Below are 23,443 nucleotides of genomic sequence, written 5' to 3' on the forward strand. Positions count from 1 at the left end.
CGTTGCCGCTCCCCCGGTGGGAGCCGCCGCCGCCGCGTCACTTCCCCGACCGGGCCCTTTATAACCGGTGACGGCGCGTTACGTCACCGCCGGGCCGTGTTTACAGCCGCCTGCGGAACGGGGACAGCGAAAGTACCGGCAGTGAACACCGGGACCGGGACCGGCATCGGCACCGCGGGCACCGCGGGCACCGCGCATCGGCACCGGCATCGGCACCGGCATCGGCACCGGCATCCCCGGGCTCTGCCCGCGGCGCCGCTCGGATCCGCACCGGGCTCAGCGCGGGCCCGGGGACGCTGACACCGACACCGGCGGCGGCACCGGCAGCGCAGCGGCAGCGGCGGGGCTCGCCATGGGGCCGCGCTCCCCGGCGCGCCCCGGCTGACCCCCCCGGCCCGGCCCGTCTCACCCGGCCCGGCCCGCCCCGGCGGACCTTGGCCGGTGCGGGCGCGGCCGGGGATGCTGTCGGGATGGCGGGCACCGGGGCGGCCGCGCTGGCCCGGGCGCTGCTGGCCTGGGCGCTGCTGGCCCTGCCGCCCGCCATGCCCCAGCCCTGCGGCCGCCCCGAGGTGAGGGAGAAGGAGGCCCGCTTCAACACCACCTACAGCGACTGGGTGAACGCAGACCTGCTCAACATCTACGCCTTCAACCACAGCGTCCGGAGGAACAGGGTGAGCCGGCGGGGCGGCCCCTGCCCCGCTGCATCCCCCCCCCAAGGAGCTCCGGGGCGCCACGGCGGGGCCCCCCGACGGGACGCGGGACGCGGGCTGCGCCACGAGGGCCGAGCAAAGTCCAGGCCAGCGCCTGTGTTCCTCCCCGCAGACGGAGGGCGTGCGGGTGTCGGTGAACGTCCTCTCCGACCACAAGGACTTGCCCGTCCTCTTCGTGGTGAGGCAGAAGGAGGCCGTGGTGTCCTTCCAGGTGCCGCTCATCCTCCGAGGGATGTGAGTAGGGGCTGGACGGTCCGGGGGTGGGGGGGGACCGGCCTGCAGGCAGCGATCCCGCAGGCACAGCAGGGCTCTGCCCGCGCAGGTACCAGCGCAAGTACGCGTACCAGGAGGTGAGCCGCACGCTGTGCCAGCCGCAGACCAAGGCCGAGGTGGAGACCCAGCACTTCTACGTGGATGTGTCCACGCTGTCCCTCAACGCCTCCTACCAGCTGCGGGTCACCCACGTGGAGAACTTCGTGCTGAGGTGAGGGCAGCCCTGGTCCCCAGCCCCGCTCCTTGCCAGGGCCACTGGCCACAGGCTCACCACCCATCAGCCCCGCCGTGCTCTCCGCAGGACTAACGAGAGGTTCAGCTTCAACGCCACGGCTGCGCAGCCGCAGGTGAGGAGGAGCTGCTGGGGGGGCGTGTGGGGAGGAGAGCGCAGGCACCGTGGCACTGACGGGCTCTTCCCCCCCCACCAGTATTTCAAGTACGAGTTCCCCGACGGAGTGGACTCGGTGATCGTGAAGGTGACCTCGGCCATGGCCTTCCCCTGCTCCGTCATCTCCATCCAGGACGTCGTGGTGGGTTTGGGCGCTGGGTCTTCTCTCTGGGTGACCCGGGGTGCCCGATAGGGCTGACGATCCCTCTGTGCCCTCAGTGCCCCGTCTACGACCTGGACAACAACGTGGCCTTCATCGGCATGTACCAGACCATGACCAAGAAGGCGGCCATCACGGTGCAGGTGAGTGTGGGGCTGTGCTGGCCCCCGCCTGGTGCTGGGGGTACCAGCCCCGAGCCCCCCAAAGCCAGGCTCTGCTCACCCCTGTCTGGGACGGCTGTTGCAGAAGAAGGATTTCCCCAGCAACAGCTTCTACGTGGTGGTGGTGGTGAAGACGGAGGACGAGGCGTGCGGGGGGGCTCTGCCCTACTACCCCCTCTCCAGGGATGCCTTACCGGGTATGCTGGGGGAGGCACCCACTGCGAGCGCATCCCTGCCGCCATGAGTTGGGTGCTGAGCCCCCAGCCCGTGCCTTCTTCCAGATGACCCCGTGGACCAGCACAACCGGCAGAAGACGCTGGAGGTGATGGTGTCGCCCGCCATAACCTGTAAGCGTGGAGGGGCCATTCAGGGCTGGGGGTGCTGGGGTCCATGGGGTCCTGCAGCAGCAGGTCCCCGCTGAGGGCTTGTCCTGGCTCTGTGCAGCGGAAGCCTACGTGAGGAGCATGCTCTTCTGCCTGGGCATCTTCCTGTCCTTCTACGTGCTCACGCTGCTCATCGCCTGCTGGGAGAGCTGCCGGTGAGCTCCTGGTGTCCCAGGTGCTGCCTGGGAGCCATCCTGCCCCCGGTGCATGGCGGGGCCTCGGTCGGGCCGTGCCCCTCGGCCATGGCTCCTCACGGTGCTTCCCTCGGCAGGCAGCAGAAGAGGAAGGGGCTCCTGGCAGCCATGGACTCGCCCAGCCTGGACACGGGTGAGGGGCCGCTCGCAGCACCAGGGGTTACCGGGGTGGGTCACGGTTATTTTGCCGTCTCGAGCCCATGCAAAGCCCTTGCAGAGGTTTCCTGCTGCCCCCTGAGCCCTGCTGAGCTCCGGGGAACAAATCCCGGTGTGAGGGGGACAGGGACATCCTGGGGCTGGGTTCCACCGCTCTGGGGCTGGGGCACCTCACCAAGTCTGTCTCTTTCCTTCCACGCTTTCCGGGGACTCCCAGCATCTCTACTGGGTAGGTGCAGCCTCTGCTCCCCCCTTGGTTGCGGGTTGTGGGTTCTGCAGCACCACGGGAGCTGCTGGAGCCTCATGGGGACCCTCTTGCAGGGCATGGCCGCAGCATCCCTGACTCCTTCCTGGGCCATTCTCCCTACGACAGCTATGGCTATGGCTCCTTCGGTGAGTGCCGCCGCCACACACCGCCCCTCGCCTCCCCGCCTGCGTGGCCCTGACTGTCTGCCTGTCCCGTCCTTGTCCTTGTCCTTGTCCTTGTCCTTGTCCTTGCAGGGAACGGCTCCTCCAGCAGCACCGAGGGCGTCACGGACAGCCTGTGCTCTGCAGAGGTCCCCTATGGCTACGTGGGTGAGTGCCGGGGCGGCAGCGTGGCGCCTGCCATGGCCACCGCAGAGCTGCTGCTGCTGTGCTACCGCTGGCACCGCCTCTGCCCCTCTCCACGTCCCGGGAAGGGTCCCTGCGGTACCGGCCCCTCCGTGCCAGCCCGCAGCGGGCTCTGTGCCGGTGCCACCGGGGTGGACGCGCACCGGGACCCCCGCTGGGGCTCCCCCGGCTCCTGCTCCGGTAACTCTGGCTTTCCTTTGAAGGGCAGGAGCAGTTCAAGCGCCGCACGCCCTCCACCCCGCTGAGGCCACTGAGCATTGCCATGGGTAGATGCTGGTACTGGGCAGGGACGGGCCAATCAACCCCCAATCTGCCCCACGCACAAGCACCTCCCTCCCCAGGCAGAACCGGGGCAGGGGGGGAACACGGTCCTCCGGTCCCGAGCCATCCCCAGCCGTGGGGGACAAGGGGTGATGCTCCCCGGGTAGTGCTGGGGTCCTGCCGCGGGGCGAGCTGAAGGGCTCAGGTTAATTGGGTGCCTGATTGGGGTGCATGGGGTGTCACCGGGTGCATTGGGCACCGCTGATGCCCGCTCGGCGCAGGGGAGCGCTCGCTGGAGCACGTGGTGGGGCGGCCGCGCGTGGACTCGCTCAGCTCGGTGGAGGAGGATGATTACGACACCCTGGCTGACATCGACTATGACAAGAACGTGATCCGCACCAAGGTGGGTCCTGCCCCACAGCCCCGGCCCCCCGGCTGCCCCCCACTGCGCCCCTGAGCCCTCCTACCTCTCCTTCCAGCAATACCTCTGCGTGGCCGACCTGGCGCGCAAGGACAAGCGGGTGCTGCGCAAGAAGTACCAGATCTACTTCTGGTGAGTGGGGTCGGTGGGGTGGGGGGCACAGAGCGGGGTCCTGGCCTGGGGACCCCCTGGCACCTTGCCATGCCTCTTACAGGAACATCGCCACCATCGCGGTGTTCTATGCCCTCCCCGTCATCCAGCTCGTCATCACCTACCAGACAGTAAGTGGGGACGTGGGGGCAGCATATGGGGCTTTTGGGGGCTTCGGCCCCCAACTGTGCACCCCAGATGCAATGGGGATGTCCCCCATATCCCCGCGTCCCACTTCCACTTCGTCTCCCTGTGCGTGCAGGTGGTGAACGTCACCGGCAACCAGGACATCTGCTACTACAACTTCCTCTGTGCCCACCCGCTGGGGAACCTCAGGTGGGCTTGGGGGTGATGATGGGCACCTGGGGGGGTCCCTGTGCACAGGGAGGGGGTTCTGCAGCACCCACATCTGATTGCCCCCCCCCCCCCCAGCGCCTTCAACAACATCCTCAGCAACCTGGGCTACGTGCTGCTGGGTCTGCTCTTCCTGCTCATCATCCTGCAGCGCGAGATCAACTACAACCGCGCGCTCATGCGCAACGATGCCTATGCCCTGGTAAGGGACTGGTGGCCACGGGGCTGTGTGCTGGGGGGCCTCAGCCCCACAGGGCCCCCATTCCTTCCACTCTTCCCTCGTGCTGCAGGAGTGCGGCATCCCCAAGCACTTCGGGCTCTTCTATGCCATGGGCACGGCGCTCATGATGGAGGGGCTGCTCAGCGCCTGCTATCACGTCTGCCCCAACTACACCAACTTCCAGTTCGGTGGGTGCCCCCCATCACCCCCATTGCTGCGCTGGGCCCCCCCTGCCCTGCTCACCGCTGTACCCCCGCAGACACCTCCTTCATGTACATGATCGCGGGGCTCTGCATGCTGAAGCTGTACCAGAAGCGTCACCCGGACATCAACGCCAGCGCCTACAGCGCCTACGCCTGCCTGGCCCTCGTCATCTTCTTCTCTGTGGTCGGTGTGGTGAGTACAGGGGTGCCTATGGGGGGGTGGGGGGCAGCCGGTCAGGGCACCCCATTGCCCACCGTCTGCTCGCCCCACAGGTCTTTGGAAAGGGGAACACGGTGTTCTGGATCGTCTTCTCCGTCATCCACATCGTGGCCACGCTGCTGCTGAGCACACAGCTCTACTACATGGGGCGCTGGAAGCTGGGTGAGGCGGGGGCACTGCTGCAAGTGGGGCAGGGGGAGGCAGCTTATCCTTCTCCTTCTCCTTATCCTTGTCTTTATCCTTCTTCTTTCTCCTTCTCCCTCCCCTGTCCCCGCAGACTCGGGCATCCTGCGCAGGATCCTGCACGTGCTGTACACAGACTGCGTCCGGCAGTGCAGCGGGCCCATGTACGTGGTGAGTGCTGGCACCGGGGTCCCCAGCCCTGCAGACACCCCTCCTTGCACCCTTCCTGCCCGCCCTCACCTCCCCTCCGCACCCTTTGCAGGACCGGATGGTGCTCTTGGTCATGGGAAACATCATCAACTGGTCACTGTGAGTGCGGAGCCGGGCACACCCCAGACCCTGCACCGCTTCTCCCAGCCCAAACTGTACTCCCATCCCTGCTGCCATCCCCATCCCAATCCTGCAGCACGGAGCCCTGGCTGCGGTCCCCTCCCTGGGGAGCAGAGCATGACCGGCCCCCCATCGCTGCAGCAGCCCCCGGGGGACAGCGGGTGCATGGGCACGGCAGGCAGGGCCCCCGATGCTGCACTGACCCCGCTGCCTGTCCCTGCCTCCCCAGTGCTGCCTACGGCCTCATTGTCCGCCCCAATGATTTCGCTTCCTACCTGCTGGCCATCGGCATCTGCAACCTGCTCCTCTACTTCGCCTTCTACATCATCATGAAGGTGGGAGGCGAATGCGCTGTGTGGGGCGGGCAGTGCAGGGCCGGGCCCCCCGCAGCCCCTGCTGCACGCTGACCCCGCCTGCCCCACAGCTGCGCAGCGGGGAGCGCATCAAGCTCATCCCCTTGCTCTGCATCATCGGCACCTCCGTGGTCTGGGGCTTCGCCCTCTTCTTCTTCTTCCAGGGGCTCAGCACGTGGCAGGTGAGTGGTGGGTGCTGCAGGGGGCTGTGGGGGGCTGCGGACCGGCGCGGTGATGGGGGTCCCTGTCCCCAACAGAAAACCCCGGCCGAGTCCCGGGAGCACAACCGCGACTGCATCCTGCTCGACTTCTTTGATGACCACGACATCTGGCACTTCCTCTCCTCCATCGCCATGTTCGGCTCCTTCCTGGTAGGTGCCGGCTGCCGCCGCACGGCTCCCGCATCCCTGGTCCCCCCCCCGCCTCACCCGGTCCCCTCGCTCCACAGGTGCTGCTGACGCTGGACGATGACCTGGACTGTGTCCAGCGGGACAAGATCTACGTCTTCTAGGGGCCCGCAGCCGCCCGTGCCCCGGGACTGTGCCAAACGCAGCCCTAAGGGTCCAGCCGGGCCCCACCAGCCACTCCGTCCCCCTCCCCGGGGGTCCCGGTGTGCCTCGTCCCCACCGCCGGCTCCCTCCCGGCTCTCCGTGCCCGTCCCCAGGCTGTCAGAGCCAAAACCAGGGCTAGGGGCTGCTGGTGCCACTGGCAGAGGTGCTGCTGCCGCTCCGTGCCCGTGGTGTGGGGCGGGGGCCCTGGGTAAGGGCCGTGCCAGCAGCCCCGTGCCCCCAGCATGCGGGTGGGGGTCTCTCTTCAGTGCCTGAATCGTGGGGATGGGGGGGGTGTGGGCCCGGCAGTGGCAGCCGGGGGGGGGCCCCGCTGGTGTCTGCTGCAGCATCCCGGGGGGGTGCCAGCCGTTGTGTGCCCCCCGACGAGGCTGTGGCGTCTCCACGTGTGGGTCTGCTGGGAAGGGACTCGCATTAAAGTGTCTGCACTTTGCCTCTTGCCTCCTCCCTGGGTACCGGGGGGCAGTGGGGGGGCAGCGAAGGTGCCGGTGCCCGTCGGGGGTCGCTGGGAGCGCGCTGCGCCGGCAGCTCCGCGGCTATAGAAGGCCGGGCTGCGCCGCGCAGAGGCACGCGGGGAATGCGCGGGCGCGAAGCGCAGCCCCCGATTTTCGGAGTCTTTCCCCAAATATGGTGCCGGGGCCGGCGCCCCCCGGGACGGGAGGGGCCGGGGCGGGGGGAACCGGGGAGCCCCCCCCCCCCCCGCGCTGACATCACCGTCCCGGCGCCCAGCTTTTAGCGCGGGGCCGCCCTCCCGAGCGCGCAGTGCCCGCTCCGCGCCGCGCAGCACCCGCGTCCGACTGCACCGCCCGTGAGTGTGCGGGGGGGGCCCGGGGGGACCGCAGCGATGGGGACCGGTGACCGGGATGGAGCCGCTGCTGCCGGGATGGGGATCGCGGTCCCGCGGTGGGATGGAGCTCTGGGCATGCGGCTGCTGCTCCTCGGGTTGCAGCGCTGCTCCTGCCCCCCAGCACCGCGCTGCTATTGGGGCTGTGGGGCTGTGGATCGGGCAGGCTCAGCCCCACGGCGGCCGGAGGGGCTGTGGGGGGCTCAGAGCAGGATCAGAACAGTGTGGAGGGGGTGATGGCAAACCCCACTCACCGCTGTATGTCCCATATCTCTGCTTGGGGACCAGAGATAGGCATTGGGCTGGTGGGCTCTCAGGCGTCTAGTGCCCAGCAGGCACGGCCATGGGGTGGAGGGAGCTGTGACCAGCGAGGCTGGGGCCCAAATACCATCATCGTGTGCCGGGCTGGGACATGGCACAGGGCCCTGCTGGATGTGGCTGTTGGTGCTCAGGATGTGGGCACTGGCTTCCTGTGGGGCTCACGGAACACCCCTACATAAACCATGGGCTCATGGGGTATCAGCGCACGGCCGGCAGCAGGCGGGGTCAGCATCCTCTGCCGCACCGAGCTGTGCCAGGTCTCAGCCATCCCAGAGGATCCAGTGTCCCCAGCGGTCGTGGGGAGCCATCCCGGGGCAGGGTACGGATGTGGGACCAAGCCGGCGGCTCCCCAAGGGCACAGCCCCGCTTCTGAGGCTTAACCCCAGGCACGGAGCGGAGCTGGAGGAGCGGGGCAGCGCCACCGAGGGCTGGGCTCCCGGCTCCCGGCGCCATTCCCGCCTGGCATCCTCCTGGCACCCTGCAGCTACCTGCGCTCCCTGCCCACAGCATGTCCTTACAAGGGCACGGGCACGGCTCCCACCGCATCCTGCCTCGCCTGCGCTCCTCCTGGCGCCTGGAGTCACCGCGCTGGGGCCACCCCACTGTGCCACGGTCACCAGCCATGGTCACCCTGCATCCCCCATGGGGACAGCTCTGGCTGCAGGATGCAGCCACACCAGCAGCGCCCGTGCCAAGAGCTGGCAGGCGGCTGAGGCTGGGCTGAGGCTGCCCTGGGGGACATCCGAAGCCTTGGAGCAGGGAGAGGGCAACTGGGCCGGCAAGGGAAGAGCTATTGGAGGACGCCCCGAGGTGCTGGGGTCTCAGCAGCACCTCCACATCCCGACAGTCCCCAACCCTGCACCAGGTCTCCCACGTGCCGCAGCGATGGCGAACAAGGGCCCGGCGTACGGCATGAGCAGGGACGTGCAGTCCAAGATCGAGAAGAAGTACGACGACGAGCTGGAGGAGCGGCTGGTGGAGTGGATCGTGGCGCAGTGCGGGGCCGCCGTGGGGCGCCCCGAGCGGGGCCGCCTGGGCTTCCAGGTCTGGCTGAAGAACGGTATCGTAAGTGTGGGGCCGGAGCTGCAGGGCCGTGGGGCAGGTGGGGGGGGGTGCTGCGCAGTGCAGCGACCCCAGGCTCTCCTGTGCCCGCAGGTCCTCAGCAGGCTGGTGAACAGCCTCTACCCTGACGGCTCCAAGCCCGTGAAGATCCCCGACACCCCCCCTACCATGGTCTTCAAGCAGATGGAGCAGATCGCCCAGTTCCTCAAGGCAGCCGAGGAGTACGGCGTGGTCAAGACCGACGTGTTCCAGACCGTCGACCTCTTTGAAGGTGCGTGGGGAAACCGGGGTTGGGGAGGGATGGGGCTGCTGCGCTGTGCCCATCCTCACCCCCTCCATCCATTGCAGCCAAGGACATGGCAGCGGTGCAGAGGACGCTGATGGCGCTGGGGAGCCTGGCGATCACCAAGAACGACGGGCACTACCATGGGGACCCCAACTGGTTCATGAAGTAAGTGTGGGGGGAGCCCAGTGCCGGGCGTGGGGACTCCCCTGCCCCACGGCAGTCTGGAGCGGGCTCTTCCCACTGCCGGGATGCGGGAACGGCGGGTGGCCACGCATCCCCGGTGAACGCCACCCAGGGGGTGCGGGTGCCGCATGTCCTGTCCCTCCATCCCATAGGAAAGCGCAGGAGCACAAGCGGGAGTTCACCGAGAGCCAGCTGAAGGAGGGCAAGAACGTCATCGGCCTACAGATGGGGAGCAACAAGGGGGCATCACAGGCGGGGATGAGCTACGGCCGGCCCCGGCAGATCATCAGCTAAAATGTCCCGTCCCCCCCGCCCGCTGCCCCCGGCCCAGCGCCGGGGCCACCACCGCCCCTCACACTGGTATTTATTGGCACGAACGCGCCCGCCATCGCCAGCGCCGCTCCGCAGCCATGGGCTGAGCCCGGAGCCACCCGCAGCCCCGCCGCAGCCACCGCCGCAGAGACGCTCGCATCGGGGAGGGAGCAGAATTGGCCTCGGTTTTGTACTTGGGGTTCGGTCAACATTAAAAGGTTCTTCATTAGCGCGGCCCCGGGCTCGCTCCCTCCATCGCCGCAGGGTGCAGCCGCCCTCTGCGCAGCACCTGAGGATGCGGCGCGGCCCCGCTCCTTGCTCCGGCCCCGGGTGGAGCATCCCGGTTATCCCGGCTCGCAGGAGCAGGGGAGAGGGCGGGCCGGCGGGGGGGAGTCACGGCTCGGCGGCGGCAGGGGAGGGAGCCCGGGCAGGGGAGGGTTTTCCAGGCTTTATTTGGAAAGCTTCACAAAAGGGCTCTGCTCATTAAAAAACCGACCCCGGCGCTAGAAAAATAAACCCAGGGACACGGGAAGGAGCCAACCCCGCGCTGAGCCGCTGCCAGAGCAGCTCAACCGCCCCTCTCCAGCCCCACTGCGGGCATCACCCATTGCCTCGTCCATCCCGGGCACCAGGAGCAGGGATTGGTGCCCTGGCGCCTCCTGCCTGCCCAGGAGCACAGGGCGCACGTTGGAGATGGGCACAAGGCTCCTTTCTCCTAAGCTGGGCCTAAGCGGTGGGCACGAGCCAGCCCCTAGCCCAGTGGGGCAGGAAACGGCAGCGCTCTGGGGGCCCTGCCGCAGCGTCCAGGCTCACTCTGCAGGGTTCGGGGCCAAAGCAACGCTTCTCCCTGGCCATGGAAGCAGTGACGTGCATGGGGGCTCGCAGGAGGCATCGCTGTGGGGAAGCCCTGAGCATCACTGCAGGGCAGGCTCCTTAGGAACAGGTTTAAGGCTTGCTTTGTGTTCCAGAGCGAGGGAAGGGGAAGCTCCCCTTCCGCTGCCAGCACTCTTCCTCCTGGGTCCTGAGCCGCTCCCCGCCACCTCCCGCGGGACACAGGGCTCGGGGAGCCCGTGCTGCCCATGCAGGGAAGGACGTACCCGTACCAAGGGGGTGTCACAGCCCGCACCCCCAGCCCCAGCTAGCACGGCCGCTGCTCCCTGTCCTCCAGCAGCAGCTCTGCCGTCGCCTCCCGGCCGCAGGGCACTTTGGGGCTCCAGGACCGGTCCTCCCCATCCCGGCCTGGCTCCGGGTGCTCACACTCCAGCTCCACGTCCTCCGTGGCCTTCTCCCGGTACAGCGGCACGGACTCCATCTCCAGGCCGCTCTCCAGGGCTCTGTGCTTCCCTCCCTGCTGGTACCACCTGCAGGCGGTGGAGCCGGCGCAGGCCAGGTCCAGCCCCGCGTTGTTCCTGGTCAGACAAACCTCCAGCATGTAGTAGAACGTCCAGAACACGGCAAAGCATCCGAGCAGCAGGAGGGTCTGCAGGGGAGGAAGCCCCTTCAGAAACAAAGCCCTGCCCCAATGGCCAGCACTGAGCCTCAGCACCAGGAGGATGAGTGGGGCTGGTTCTCACTCTCCCTTCCGGCAGAGGATGGGGTCCCCCTGCTCGGTGCCAGCCCCAGTGTCCCCCTCCCATGGGCGGGCTCACCTTGAGGGTGTTGGCTGTGATGGTGAAGCGCTGCTCCTCTGGGATCTCCAGTCCTGGAGGGCAGGGCAGGGAGAAGTCGCTGCTCAGGTACTGCCCGCTCATGGCCTCCTCCAGCAGCCTGTGGGATCGAGGCACACATGAGGGTCCCATAGGGAGGGCTGCTCCAGGAGGGTCCCCAGGGTCTCTTCCACCACTGTGGGCTGCCCTCCTGGGTCAAACCCAGCCACTGAGCTGTTTTCTACTGCCCACAGCTCCCCTGTGCTGGGTACTGAGGGCAGCCCCGTGGCCCTGTGCTAGGGGCTGGCGACCAGGCTGCAGCTTCACCCTCCATGCACCACACAGCAGCCCTGCTCCAGGCAAGCAGTGCCTCAGGATGATGGCCCTCAGCCCTCCACTAATGACCTCCCCAGCAGGACAGGGCTGTGGTGTCCCACCTCTGCCGCTCCTTCATCTCCGCTGGGGACCAGGAGGAGCCGTACAGGGTCAGCTGCCACTGCTTCAAGGTCCCAGGCCTCAGGCTCTCATCTCCTGGGGAAGAAACAGGTTGGTCCAGTGGGAACTGTCCCACCCAGCCGGGCGGCACCAACCCACGGCCACACGGAGCTGCTGCCGCATGAAGGTCCCGAGGGCGGGACTCACCGATGTCCCTGATGACCAGTCTGTAGGTGCCCTGCGCCTCCTCGCCCCAGCACCTGACCGTGGAGAAGGTCCAGTCAGCAAAGCCATTGGGGTCCCTGCCAAAGGGGGAGGAGAAACAACCCCTGAGAGGGGCTGGACCGGGCCCCGGTGGGTGTCCTGCCCTGTCCCCCCCCCGTGCTTACGAGTCCATGCTCCTGGCGGTGCCTATCAGGGACATCATGCCGCTGGGGCAGAAGAGCCGGATCTCCAGGTTGCCGCGGCGGGGATGGGTTATGGTGACGGTGACAGCCACGTGCTCCAGGGTTCTCATCCCGGATTGCTCCAGGTCTGCGGTGCTGACTGGGAAAGGGCAGGTGGTTGGGATGGAGCCCCCTTCCCAGGAGACACGTGCTCACCTCTGTGTCCTTCCGTGCCCTGCCTGAGTTCAGCCAGGACGGATGGAGAGGAGGGGGAGAAAGGGCTGAGCAGGAGGTGTTGGGGAAGGAGGGGTGAGAGGCAACTGCACAGCAGCGGGGAAGCTGGCTCCTGGGCATCTCCCAGTACACCCAGAGCAGGAAGGTGACAGGAGCCCAGGCTTGGCCCTGCTCACACAGAGGGACCCAAGGCCCTAACCCTAACCCTAACCCTAACCCTGCCCTCTCAAGCACCAGCAGCCTCTCGCCTGCATCCAAACCTCATGTCACAAGTGGGGCCCTGCCGATCCCTACACGTCTTGTGCCATGGGCTCCGTGACACCCAACCTTCTCCCTCCCAGCCCTGACTCACAGGCTGTGGGCGCAGGAGCCCGCCCAGGGCGCTGTGGCAATGCTGGGGGCCGGGGAGGGCTTGGGGCCGAGCTCCGCTTCCCACTGGTAGCAGCCGGAGCAGCGCCTTGTTTATGTGGAGAGAGGGAGGCCAAGTCAGGAGCTGGAGCATTACCTAAAATGGTCAGAGCCAGAGGAGCAGGTCTGGCTGCTGCCCAGCCCGGCCACGCTCCCAATGCCTGTCTGGCTCCGCAAAGCCATGGCTCCGTGGGATGGAGCTATGGGGAGGGGACCACATGGACCCACACAGCTCCCTTGGGGAAGGCAGAGGAAGCAGAGAGGAAGAAGCCCAGGCAGCCGATGCTTAACCCCTTGGTGCCCTCGCACAGCCCCTGGCTGTCAGCAGTTCTGCCCCACGCCACGGGGCCCGGGCTGGATGTGGCCCTGGTGTGCCCAGCGCGTGCTCTCACCGTTCCAGGCAGCCTCCAGCTCCCGTGGAAGCAGCGGGATGCTCCGGCCCTCCCGCAGGGCCGGGCTCACGTAGGAGGCGAGGTACGGGACGGACTCCCACACCTGCAGGGGAAAGGGCAGGATCCAGCACGAGGATGCAGCCTCCCTGCACATCCCATCTCCGTCTCCCAGTGCTCCTGAAGCTGCTCCCTGTGGGTGTGCCAGGGGCTCTGTCCTGACACTGCTCTGGGGCACCCCGGCAGCACAGTGGGGCTGCAGGAGTGGCAGGAAGGTGATGGCCTGGGGCTGGAGGGGCCAACTGAGGCCTGGGGCTCCCCATCCTGGGTTTGCCTTTGCCATCACCCAAGTGGCTTTAAGCAGTTACTCGAAGCCGTTCTGTTTCAACCCCACGTACAGCAGGGCAGGAAACACAGACTCACAGTACCACAGAGTGGTTTGGGTTAGAAAGGACCTTAAAGCTCATCCAGTTCAGGGACCCCTTCCACTCGAGCAGCTTGCTCCAAGCCCCTGTGTCCAACCCGGCCTTGAACACTGCCAGGGATGGGGCAGCCACAGCTTCTTTGGGCACCCTGTGCCAGCGCCTCAGCACCCTCACAGGGAAGAGCTCCTGCCTAAGAGCTCAGCTCAGTCTCCCCTCGGGCAGGTTAAAGCAGAACCCAAAGGCCTGCAGGAAGAGAGCAGCCCGAAAGTCCCTGTGAAACAGGAGCATCGCTGGCCAGCAGCAGTGACCCGGCACAGCTACAGTGCTCTGAGTGTGAGCGAGGACCAAGTGCCAAAGGGATGTGCCCTGCTCACACCGGGAGGGAGGGATGGGGACGCCCTGTCCTGCTCTGAGCACACCACTGCCTCGGCAGCCCCAGGGCTGCCAGCTCAGAACCCCGTTTGCCTGGGGCACGGTGCCCGCCCTGCAGACCCTGTGCAGGGAGGAGGGTGCTGATGCTGCTGATGGAACTGCCCAAGCCATGAATCAGAGCTGTCGTCTCCCAGCAGCGGAGGCTCTCGCCATGGCTATATATAGTGCTGGGAGCGCTGCAGCTGGGGCAGGTCTCAGGCTCTGCCGAAAGCCTCATGACTTCATACCCAAAGCAGCCTCACAGCGAGGGCTGGCCAGACGATGGCCGAAGGCTGGCCCTCCACAGCACCCGTGTCTCCCCATGGCACTGCCAGCACAGGAGCCGTGTCCGTGATGGCACGGGGAGGGAATTACCTTGGCAGCGTTCACCAGCCTCCAGGCGTTCAGCAGCCCGAAGCCGTGCTGATGGCTGTGGCTGAAGCCCGCCCGGTTGGTGTCCCACTTGGCGTGACGGTCCTCGTACTGCGGCGAAACACAGGGCACTCCTTACCCGGGGGGCAAACCCATGGCAAAGGCAACCAGGCCCGAAGGGAAGGAGGCTCAGGAACGTCCCAGAGCAGAGGGAAGGAACCCACATGGCCTTATTAGACAGGAACAGGTTGACCTTTGTTTGAAGCGGGTCCTTGCACAAACAGGCTTCCCAGCTCCTCAGAAAGGAAATCAAGCAGCACAAAAGGGCACAAATGCCTCTGCTCTGAAACATCCCAGCTGCTCCCTGCTCCCTCGACCACAGCCCGTGGGATGGCAGGAGCTTGGTGAGAAGGAACCAACTCCTTTAAATCAACAAGAGCAGGGCCAGGACAGATCTGGGTCCCATCACTTATTGGGTTGTAGCGCTCCGGCAACACGGGCCTGCACTTGCGGAAAACACTGCCCCGTGCCAAAGGGAGCACAGCACGGGCTGGACACGGACTCCTGCTGCCAGAGGGTGTGGAAGAAGCCCTGTCCCAAAGCCGAACTGGGCAGTTCCAGTCAGCTCCCCTCCTACTCCTGATCCCTGCAGTGAAGCTGTGCTGGAGCAGAGGCCGAGTGAAAGGAAGGGCTGTTTGCTCCCCAGCTCTCCATTCCATGTGTTCCCAAGAGCCTGTCTCTCTGGGGAGCCCCAGGAGAGGCCGGAGCAGAGCAGAGATCCTTGCTTTCCCCCTGCATGGGCTGTGGGGTGGCACTGAGGAGCTGCATCCATCCCTTTGGGCCGGGATGCGCTGCACGCGCACACGGTGCGTGCGAGGCATGGGGAGCCCCTGGAAGACCTGTACCCTGGCAGCTGGAGGCATTCCTGAGGCAAATACCCCATTTATTATCCTGACAGAGGAAAGTGCTCCAGCCACATTCCTGGAAGGAACACGGGGTGAGGGGGAAACGTAATCCCTTTGGGAGCCAGACAAGCGAGAGATTTATAGAGGGGCAGGCGGACATACACAAGGATGCGCACAGCAGGACCAGGGCCGTGCCGCAGCACCCATGAGGGGCAGGGGTGGAGGGAGGCAGGGCCAGCACTCACCTTGGTGGCGGTGAAGACGATGATGTGCTGGACATCCCTCCAGGTGAGGCAGGGCCGTACCTGCAGCATCAGTGCGATCATCCCGGCTGCGAGAGGAGCAGCGGCTGAGGTCCCGGTGTGCCCCTCCGTGCAGCCCGTGCCCTTCTGCAGGTCCCAGTCTGTGGTCACCTGCAAGAGAACAGAGATGCCTCCGGTCAGGACACCGCTCCCATGCTGGGACAGGGATAGCCCCTTGCTGCGCCAGCTCCGCCATGCTCACGGAACACAGCGCGCAGTGTCCCAAGCCTGTCCCCCTCCTCACAAGGCTTTCAGACGGAACAAGGTCGTTCTCCGGGTGCTCAAGGATCCCCCCTCCAGAGCAAAGGCACGGGGCGGGGGTCCCTGCCCCCTGCCTGCATCACCCCCAGCTCAGCTGCCTGTCTCCCAGCATCTGCTCCGCACAGGCTGCTACCCCCGGACCGCAGGGAGGAATTTGCACACAGGAGCTCTCTGCCTGCCTGTGGTTGCTGAGATGAGGCTGGAGACAGCCGGGGCAGCCAGAGGTCCCATCACCCTCCCTCACACAGGAGCAGGGCAGCGGGACAGGGTCAGGGATTAGCTGCTGGAAATGCTTCCCAGGCAGCTGCCAGGCAGGACGTGGGTACCCAGCAAGGAGCAGCACAAGGAGGGCAGGACACCGGGACACCACTGCAGGAGGTAGGGCCTGGAGCTGGGATCCAAGCGGTGCACGTCCAGCTTGACCACGGAGGCTGGACCAGCCCTTGTGAGAAACTTCTGAGTTCACCCAACCTCCCTGGGGCTTCAGAGGGGACATCTCTGCCCCTGAGCATGCAAACCAGTTCAGGGAGAGGCCCAGCCCCAGACTGGAGCACCACGAGTGTTCTCCAGGGCACCTGCACACAGGCACAGTCACGCTGCCCTAGGACCAACCCAGCAACCCAATGAGCTGCTGGCACCTCTCATAGGGACCTTGCATCAGGGATGAGGCATCCCAGTTGAGAAGCAACGAATGAGGATCATCTCCTTTAGGGAAAGAGAGGAACCGGGCCTGAATTAAGCAACTCCAGGGGAAACTCATGGCAGTTACAGTCTGGGACCTTCCCCATTTTCATTGCTGACCACAGCATCACAACCAGCACATGCAGAGGGACCACATGGGACCGCCCAGAGCCTCGAAGAGGCAGTGGGACACTCCCAAATGATGGCAGCTCAGTGCAAGCCGAACGTGCCCATCTCCCTGTGCTCCCCATGGGGTACAGCCTGCACTGCCAGAAGCTGTGGGGTTGGTGCCTTCTCTGCCTGACTCCCTCACGCTGTGTGCTCAGATGCTGCACGTCCCACAGAGAACCCCCCGAGCAGCATCAGCTGCAGGAGGAAATGCAGCTGGTGCCAGGAGCTGGATTAAATTCTTCCCATTAAGGAAACCACAGGGGTTTATAGGCTGGTAAAAGAGAGAGCCCGCAGAAGGCTGCTGAGAGCTTAACTCTGACACCACCGCGGCACAAGGAAAGGGCATCCAGGGCACGTTACCCTGCAGGAGAGGGTGTGCAGTTTGGAACGTGCCATGGGCTCACCAGAGGAGCGGCTGTGGTGCTGCCAAGGGACCTTTGTCAGTGTCCCATGGGGCCAGCAATTGACATGAAGGGGCTTTTGAGACCTTGCAAGCCCTTGCCCCAGCAGCAGGCTCGGGGGAAGCGGAACCAACCCAGAAGCCTGTAACGGGTGGTGAAAGCACAGCAGAGCCCTTGCTTGGCCGCTCTTCCCTTTTTCCCTGGCGCCAGGAGTTTCCAAACCAGCCTGGGACAACCGAAGCGATTTCTGAAAGGGAAAACCAGCTCCGTTCTGGGTTTTACTTTCCCTGCCACATTCCCAGCCATTGCTCCAGGCGGATTGCACTGAGCCGTAGCCAGGCACGGATCCCCTGGGGCTGCGCTGCCTCATCCAGCCTTTGGGCATTCCCAGCGGGAGATCCCAGGCAGTGCCATCTATCCCAACTGCCCCGGCGTGGCTCGGGCTCCCAGACATGCACAGCAGGACAGGACTGGCTCACAGCCTCCCCAGGCGCAGGAACGCGCTGGGTCAGGCCTGGGTCTGGTGGAGCCAGGCCCAGCTCCTTGGCTCGGGCAAAAAGGACATTTTGTTGACAAGAAGTCATTTTTTGGCAAAAAAAAAGAGAAAAGCCGATAAAAATATTGTGCAGAATTCAGCCGGGAGAGAAGAGACGAGAGGATGGGGCCAAGCAGTTTAAAGAGCCCGACGCTGCTCCCAGCCCGCAGTGCTTGTCCACGCTCTGTGCCCTTGGGAGCAGAAGTGAGGGGTCTGGCCTGAGCCCCTTTTCCCCACAGTGGCACAGGGGTCCCGCTCCAGGCTTCCTCAATGTGCAAAGGAGCCACACACCCAGCTGGGATGAAGCTCGTCCCCTCTGGCTCTGCCTGGGATGGGGCTGGAGCAGCTCCCAGACGACATTCCCACGGACACAGCGCAGAGGAATTTCTTAGGGGTCACCCAAGCAGCCCCCTGATGATTGCAGGAGACGCCTGCCCCGCTCCCAGCAGTGCTGAGCAGGGAGGTGAGGGAACGTGGTCCCTGTCCCTGTCAGGGACTCAGGGAGGATCCGTGTTTGGGAGCTCGGTGCGCCCATGAACACCCTCGCAGAGGGAAGGTCACCACGCTCCAAGTTACAGGCTGACAGTGACAGCACAGGAACAACCACAAACAGGAAGCTGCCTCCCAGAGCACTGCTTATGCAGGACCTAGATAAACCCCATGTTTATCTCTGCCTCACAAGGGAACCCAACCACCAGCCTAAGGCAGACATGCGGCAGGCAAAGGGACTTTGACTTTGTCCCTTCTCCACTCCGGGCTGTTCCAGAGCCTTGGAAACCGTGCGCCCCATCTGGTACTCACAATGCTCCTCATCATCTTGTCCCCACCGCTGAAGGTCACCGCTAACATAGAGGCACATTCCTCGGCATAGAAGGGCATGGAGCCTGTCTCGTCCACTGCACCTGGAAGAGAGGCAGACATGGGCTGGAGGGAGCCTGATTTCCACCCCTCCTGCAGCTCCTGCCCTCGAGCCCATGATGGGGATGCTGGGTTTCAAGTCACTCCCTCCACGGCAGTGTCTGTCCCAGCTCCTGCACAAGGGAATGTCTCTGGCCTCCTCTAGCTCTGTAGGTCCAAAGGAAACTGCAGGCTTGAGGGCGGGTGAACACTGCCACGCTCATTCCCAGAGGACAGACACCTTCCCATAGATTCCCAGTATCCAGCCAGCTTCCAGCCAGGAAGCTGTAACACTTTTGGCATGGAATGAGACAGAAGACACCCCCTCACCTATGGTGACAGTGTAGATGGAGTTGGCGTAACCATCATAGTTGCAGTTGTCGTTGTGCTGCCCGCCGTTGCCACTGGCCACCACGAAAATGCTCCCAAAGCCCCTGCGACCTGCGATGACGCCATGCTGCAGGGCAGCCTGCGGAGAAGGGAATCATCTGGGAATGGCCACTCTATGGCTCCCTGGGAGGCTCAGCCTACGCTGCGCTAAAAGGAAGAGGAGGGAGAAGAAAAGCAACCCTGCAGGTAATGAGAGCACAAAGCCAGGCCAGAGCTTGACCTCCACAAGGACAGCAGCACCCCCCCAGCTTCACAGGCTCACTCTGCAGGTGGCTCTTCAAGGCTTTCCTGCCCACAGGCGCTACCCACACGTGGCCTCTCTGCAAGGCTTCAGCTCCCACGGCTTTGCCTTCACTGAGAAACAAAGGTGAAGGCAGGCACTGGAGCAGGCAGAGAGGCCTCCACACGCAGTGCTGTGGCAGAGCAAGCTTTGCTTTGCTGGCACCCTGCATCCCACTGCTTGCTGCAGCTGGCTCTGCGTGCAGGAGGAGAGCAGATTAACTTGCAGAACTGGAAACCATTTGTCACCCTGGCCCGACAGCTCGGCTGCCAGCATTGCTCCCAACGCTGACTGCTAGCTTGTGGTTACAGAAGTACAGCAAGGGGCTGCCAAGCAAAAGGGAAATGAAGCAGAACCGCATCCCAGGAGCAACGTGCTGCCCGGTTTGGGGCTGCCTCTGCGACCCCTCACCACGGCACCTGGACGTGTTTACTCCCTTACTCACTCCTAGCATCTGAAGGCATCTGGGAGCAGCACCCTGAGCACCAGGAACGCTGTGTCTCCAGAGCAGAGAGCGTCCCTTGGGCTGCCAAGGCTGTTAGGACACCAGCACAGGTTGCGAAAGAGCCTCTTCCTGCTGGAACCAGCCTCTCCCTGGGAAGCTGAGCTAATGCTGCCTGAACACTGCCCTCCCACAGCAACGCCACCTCTCCCCAGCACTGTAACGTGCAACACCTCTGCCGGCAGCCACGGGAGCAAGGAGATGTGCACTGCAGCCCAGCAACGTCACCCGAGGCGTGACCCGAGCTGCCGGGGCTGGTTTTACCTTTCCCAGTTGATGGGGGCCATCCACGGTTTTCCCATCATCATCTGGACCCCAGCTGCAAAGAGAGACACCAAGAAGTGACAGCCCAGGTGCTGCAGGCTCCAACTCCTCCGCCCATCGCGGTTTGCTGCTCCCAGTACAGGACTGGGATTGGAGGTGCTGCACCTCCCCATCCACTGGGCTGGCCCTCGCTGCTGGGATATCGCTGCCATGTTTGAGCTGTGCCCCTGGGTCAGATTCCAGTGCACAAACCGCTTGATTTTTACTTAACAGCCAGCTTCAAACACATTCCAGTGCCCAGACAGGGCTCCCCCACCACGGGGGGCAGGCACAGTGCCCCCTCCAGCTCAGCCAGCCCATGGGACCTGCCCCAGCAGAGCACAGAGCGCAAGCCAGATCCCGGTAACAGGAATGCTGATGTTCCTCCTAATAGACCCCCTCGAGGCACGCTCATGGACACACCAGCAGTGCTGGTTTTGGTGCCTCCAGGCTTGCTGGAGCCACAGGAGGAGCCGTGACCCCGTCCCCAGGCTCACCTGCAGCTGTAGATGTCGTTGATCTGATAGTGCTTGTTGAAGGCAATGGCCTCCATGCTGTCAGTGAGGGGCCCGTCCAGAACTCGGATGCCTGCAGGACACAGGAGAACAAACATGAGGGCAGCGGATCAAAGCGAGCTGTACCAACAAACAGGCTCACACCAGGACACTGACCCTCCCAGCCTGATGGAGCTGTGACCCTGCAGCTCAGTGCATGGGGGCTACGTGTGAGTGAGGGACTGGAGGTGCACCCTGCACAGCTCCACGTTTGCTGGATGCAGCTTTCTGCCAAGCCAGGCCTCTGGTCCCGCTGCCAGAACCAAGCTGGTGACGGTGACAGCACAGCCAAACACCGGCTGGGCTCACTCCTGCGTGCCCCTGAGCCCCCCTACCCAGAGCACTTCTCCCCAGGGGCTTCCTCACGCCCCAGCCTCCTTATCCCACTGCTTTCAAGGCTAATCTCTGCATGGAGCAATCGCTTCCCTTCCCAGGTCACCAAGCAGCAGCTTTGGGATGGATGGCATGCTTCCCTGCTGAGGGAAGGGCTCAGGAAACGCAGGACACCCTGACTACTGGGCATGGAGCAGGAGGGCAAGGTCACCCCCCAGCAAAGCCAACAAAGGCTCCGTGCTGAGTCTGCAGCGCCCCGAAGCACTGGTAATTACTGCTCTGCATCAGAGTTTAGGCTGGCAAAGGACGTTACAGATGAAACCAGGCACACGCATCTCAATTAAGACCATTTAGCAGCAGCACACCCACCCACCCATCCCCGCTCTCGCCTGACGCAGCACACGCGGCTTTTTACTGCCACATCCGAGCGCCTCACGGAGCGCTGAGCGCAGGGCAGGGGTGCAGAGCTGCGCCCTTGGGCGAGCTCCCGATCCTCTGTATCCCATCGGCACCCCGGGATACCCGCTCCCATCCCGCTGCCACAGCCAGGGACCGTGGCACCATCTGCCGAGCGCAGAGCGAATCGCGTCCGGGCTGCGGTGCGCTGGAGCAGGCACGTTGTCGCTGCCGGGATCAGGCTGCGCACGAGGGATGCACGGATGTGCTTCTGCCCAAAGCCTGTGGCTGGGCTCTGGAATTGCCACCCCAGCACACAGCCATCCCACCGCGCCAGGAAGTGCCTCCCATGGAGAGTTCCTCCTTCAACATCCCAAAGAAGGATCCGGCTGACTTGGAGCCAGCCCTTCTATAGCCCCAAGGCGCCGGAGCTGACCCAAGCCAGGCACGACCGCAGCACTTGGGGGTGTCAGGGTCATGCCATGCACCCACCTGCGATTCGGCTCCCGTAGGCGACTCCCACCGTGCAGAAGCTGTTGTTGGGCACGGCAGCGATCTCCCCGGCGCAGCGCGTCCCGTGGTGGTTGCCGTTCTCCTCGTCAGGGTGAGGCATGGGGTCGGGATCGTTGGAGTTCAAGTCGTAGCTGCCTTCTGGGCTCTGCAAACAGACCCACAGTCACCCCTCAGGGCGCTGCGCTCCTGTCCTTGGGAAAAGCAGGGCTTCAGAGCGGGCTGCAACACAGCCTGGAAGCGACGGGAACTTAGAGGATGCATCCATGCAGGACTGCAGCTCGACACTGCTGCCTGCTGCTGTGGGAATGGGATGGGCAAAGACAGCTTCAGCAGCTGCTGCGGGTCAAAGGGGGCCAGCTCTCACCTCCAAGCGGCCATGGGTAGCACAAAGGCTGGGAGCCCAGCAGCGTGGGGGCACAGCATCCCAGGAAAGGCTTTCCCATTGGCACTTCCCACCCTGGCCGAGGCTGTGGGGCAGGCAGCTCAGTGCCCCCCGCACTCACGTAGTTCGGCTGTATGTCCTTGATGGTGTGCTCCACGCCATCATCCACCACCACCACCGTCACGCCGCGCCCCGTCACATTCCGCTCCCACACCCCCGTGACGTTGATGTCCTTCCCGGGGCTCTTGCGGTTGTTCTAAGCACCGGAGAGCGGGGGGAAAGGGAAAGCGGAGCAGCGCATCAGGCACGGGGGCTACCCAGCGGGGTGACACGAACCCCCCCGGGCAGCAGGACCCGCACTCACCAGGTGCCACTGCAGCGGGTATTTGGGGTCGTTAAAGTGCAGGCTGCGCTTGGAGCGCTTGAGCAGCCTCTGCTCCGCGTGCCACCGCACGCTGTCGTGCTGGGCAAGCACCGCGTCCACCGCCCGCCTCACGGCCTCGGCACCGGCGCGCCCGCCGCGCTGGGCCCTGAACAGGTAATGGCCCCGGAGCTCCCCGACGCGGCCCATGTTCACCAGCCCCGCGGCGCGGGCCAGCTCCTCGGCGCGCTGCTCCAGCTCGTCCTCGGGCGCCTCCAGGCTGACGGCCCAGCTGAGCTCTTCGGGCCGGGGCTCAGCGCCCGTGGGCTCCCCGGGGCAGGACGAGGCGAGCGGGACCCAGGCGGCGCTGAGCCAAAGGCATGTGTGGATGCAGAGCGTGGCCTCCATCCCTGCGCTCCATAGCGGCGCCCTCCGCTTCCAATGCCGCATCAGCGAGGCGGGCTGCGAGCAGGGGAGAGGAAAGCTGCTGAGAACCTCTTCCCGTCGGGAACAGGGCGGCCACAGCCTCACCTGAAGGTCCCGCGGAGCTCTGCGGCTCCGGGCTCGCCATTCCAGGAAAACCCCTGGCAAGGTGGCTCCTTCCCAGTGGCGCAGCACCGGGACGCCACACGTGCGCTGGGACCGATCCCAACGGATCCCAAGCGCTGCAGAAGAGGAGCCACTTCCTTGTCTCAGCACGGAACCAAACGGCCCCTATGCGGCCCCACAGACACAGGTCGGGGTCGCCCCACGCTCCGCGCACAGCCCCACCGCGCCCCTTCCCACCCGCTCCGAGCCGGAGGGACCGCGGCACCGAGCCCCGGCACTGCCGGGGGATGGAGGGAGGGGGGAAGCGCTTCCCGCTGTCCCGCTCCGCGCGGAGCTCCGCACCCCAGCACGTCCCCGCGGAGCCACCGCGGCCGCTCTCCCGCTGGAGGCTCTCTGCCTCCCGTACCGGTGCCCGGCCGGGCAGCCCCTCCGGAGCGGAGCCGCCGCTCCCGTCCCCGCCGGGCGCTCACCGGGCACGGGCCGGCGCTGCCGGAACCCCGCGGCCGCTGACAGCGCCGTCACTTCCTGCGCGGCCTCCGCTCCGCCAGGGCGGCGCTCGCGGGCCGGCCGCGCCGCTCCGTAGCGGAAGGGGCGGCGCGGGCCGTGGTGTCCGCTCCGCTCCGCGCCGCTCCGGGCCGGGCCCGGCCCTGCCGCACGCCCCATGGCGCTGGAGCAGGCGCCCACCGACGGCCCCGCCGCCGCGCCCGCCCCGCCG

The 23,443-nt window shown here is 65.4% G+C and overlaps 3 protein-coding genes across 8 annotated transcripts; 2 read left to right on the plus strand and 1 right to left on the minus strand.

Annotated features, from left to right (window-relative positions):
• The first annotated feature begins 204 nt into the window (after nt 1–204).
• On the plus strand, nt 205–6,731 carry SIDT2 (SID1 transmembrane family member 2). 5 transcript variants are annotated; one of them, XM_057431994.1, is made up of 28 exons: nt 438–671; nt 823–944; nt 1,033–1,194; nt 1,285–1,330; nt 1,412–1,513; nt 1,591–1,674; nt 1,778–1,889; nt 1,974–2,039; nt 2,137–2,230; nt 2,347–2,402; nt 2,643–2,654; nt 2,747–2,818; nt 2,927–3,001; nt 3,241–3,303; nt 3,580–3,701; nt 3,778–3,851; nt 3,934–4,000; nt 4,132–4,205; nt 4,302–4,425; nt 4,514–4,631; nt 4,703–4,839; nt 4,920–5,028; nt 5,144–5,220; nt 5,312–5,358; nt 5,609–5,714; nt 5,804–5,914; nt 5,990–6,103; nt 6,181–6,731. In XM_057431994.1, the coding sequence occupies exons 1-28, from the start codon at nt 471–473 to the stop codon at nt 6,241–6,243; spliced, it is 2,610 nt and encodes an 869-aa protein (XP_057287977.1). In that variant the 5' UTR covers nt 438–470; the 3' UTR covers nt 6,244–6,731. The 5 variants fall into 5 exon arrangements, with proteins under 5 accessions (XP_057287980.1, XP_057287978.1, XP_057287981.1 ...); XM_057431997.1 differs by lacking the exon at nt 3,241–3,303 and having other exon boundaries at nt 205–671; XM_057431995.1 differs by lacking the exon at nt 2,643–2,654 and having other exon boundaries at nt 205–671.
• Nucleotides 6,732–6,966: 235 nt separating this feature from the next.
• On the plus strand, nt 6,967–9,535 carry TAGLN (transgelin). The gene is made up of 5 exons (XM_057432000.1): nt 6,967–7,106; nt 8,329–8,528; nt 8,619–8,796; nt 8,874–8,976; nt 9,147–9,535. Exons 2-5 carry the CDS (start codon nt 8,349–8,351, stop codon nt 9,286–9,288), a joined length of 603 nt encoding a protein of 200 aa, XP_057287983.1. The 5' UTR covers nt 6,967–7,106; nt 8,329–8,348; the 3' UTR covers nt 9,289–9,535.
• Nucleotides 9,536–10,010: 475 nt separating this feature from the next.
• On the minus strand, nt 10,011–23,293 carry PCSK7 (proprotein convertase subtilisin/kexin type 7). 2 transcript variants are annotated; one of them, XM_057432011.1, is made up of 16 exons: nt 23,199–23,293; nt 22,183–22,641; nt 21,940–22,074; nt 21,416–21,581; nt 20,138–20,228; nt 19,602–19,656; nt 18,496–18,634; nt 18,070–18,170; nt 15,163–15,330; nt 14,016–14,123; nt 12,808–12,910; nt 11,777–11,933; nt 11,595–11,647; nt 11,390–11,483; nt 10,956–11,073; nt 10,011–10,786 (listed from the first exon to the last, which is right to left on the minus strand). In XM_057432011.1, the coding sequence occupies exons 2-16, from the start codon at nt 22,627–22,629 to the stop codon at nt 10,445–10,447; spliced, it is 2,277 nt and encodes a 758-aa protein (XP_057287994.1). In that variant the 5' UTR covers nt 22,630–22,641; nt 23,199–23,293; the 3' UTR covers nt 10,011–10,444. The 2 variants fall into 2 exon arrangements, with proteins under 2 accessions (XP_057287994.1, XP_057287993.1); XM_057432010.1 differs by having other exon boundaries at nt 10,014–10,786; nt 11,595–11,689.
• Nucleotides 23,294–23,443: the final 150 nt, after the last annotated feature.

Source organism: Pezoporus wallicus, unplaced genomic scaffold, assembly GCF_028554395.1.
Source record: "Pezoporus wallicus isolate ANWC-B61680 ecotype Strahan unplaced genomic scaffold, APGP_CSIRO_Pwel_v1 scaffold_8769, whole genome shotgun sequence".
Taxonomy (NCBI): Eukaryota; Metazoa; Chordata; class Aves; order Psittaciformes; family Psittacidae; genus Pezoporus; species Pezoporus wallicus.

What these genes read in the sequence shown, in the direction of transcription:
- SIDT2 (XM_057431994.1), top strand. Translation starts at nt 471, where the DNA reads ATGGCGGGCACCGGGGCGGCCGCGCTGGCCCGGGCGCTGCTGGCCTGG. An exon ending in GCCACTGAGCATTGCCATGG is followed by an intron (nt 3,304 to 3,579) that starts GTAGATGCTGGT and finishes CGCTCGGCGCAG; the next exon opens with GGGAGCGCTCGCTGGAGCAC. An exon ending in CATGGGGCGCTGGAAGCTGG is followed by an intron (nt 5,029 to 5,143) that starts GTGAGGCGGGGG and finishes CTGTCCCCGCAG; the next exon opens with ACTCGGGCATCCTGCGCAGG.
- TAGLN (XM_057432000.1), top strand. Translation starts at nt 8,349, where the DNA reads ATGGCGAACAAGGGCCCGGCGTACGGCATGAGCAGGGACGTGCAGTCC. An exon ending in TCTGGCTGAAGAACGGTATC is followed by an intron (nt 8,529 to 8,618) that starts GTAAGTGTGGGG and finishes CTGTGCCCGCAG; the next exon opens with GTCCTCAGCAGGCTGGTGAA. An exon ending in GACCGTCGACCTCTTTGAAG is followed by an intron (nt 8,797 to 8,873) that starts GTGCGTGGGGAA and finishes CATCCATTGCAG; the next exon opens with CCAAGGACATGGCAGCGGTG.
- PCSK7 (XM_057432010.1), bottom strand. Translation starts at nt 22,629, where the DNA reads ATGCGGCATTGGAAGCGGAGGGCGCCGCTATGGAGCGCAGGGATGGAG. An exon ending in CATCTACACTGTCACCATAG is followed by an intron (nt 18,171 to 18,495) that starts GTGAGGGGGTGT and finishes CCTCTCTTCCAG; the next exon opens with GTGCAGTGGACGAGACAGGC. An exon ending in TCACAGCCAACACCCTCAAG is followed by an intron (nt 10,787 to 10,955) that starts GTGAGCCCGCCC and finishes CCTCCCCTGCAG; the next exon opens with ACCCTCCTGCTGCTCGGATG.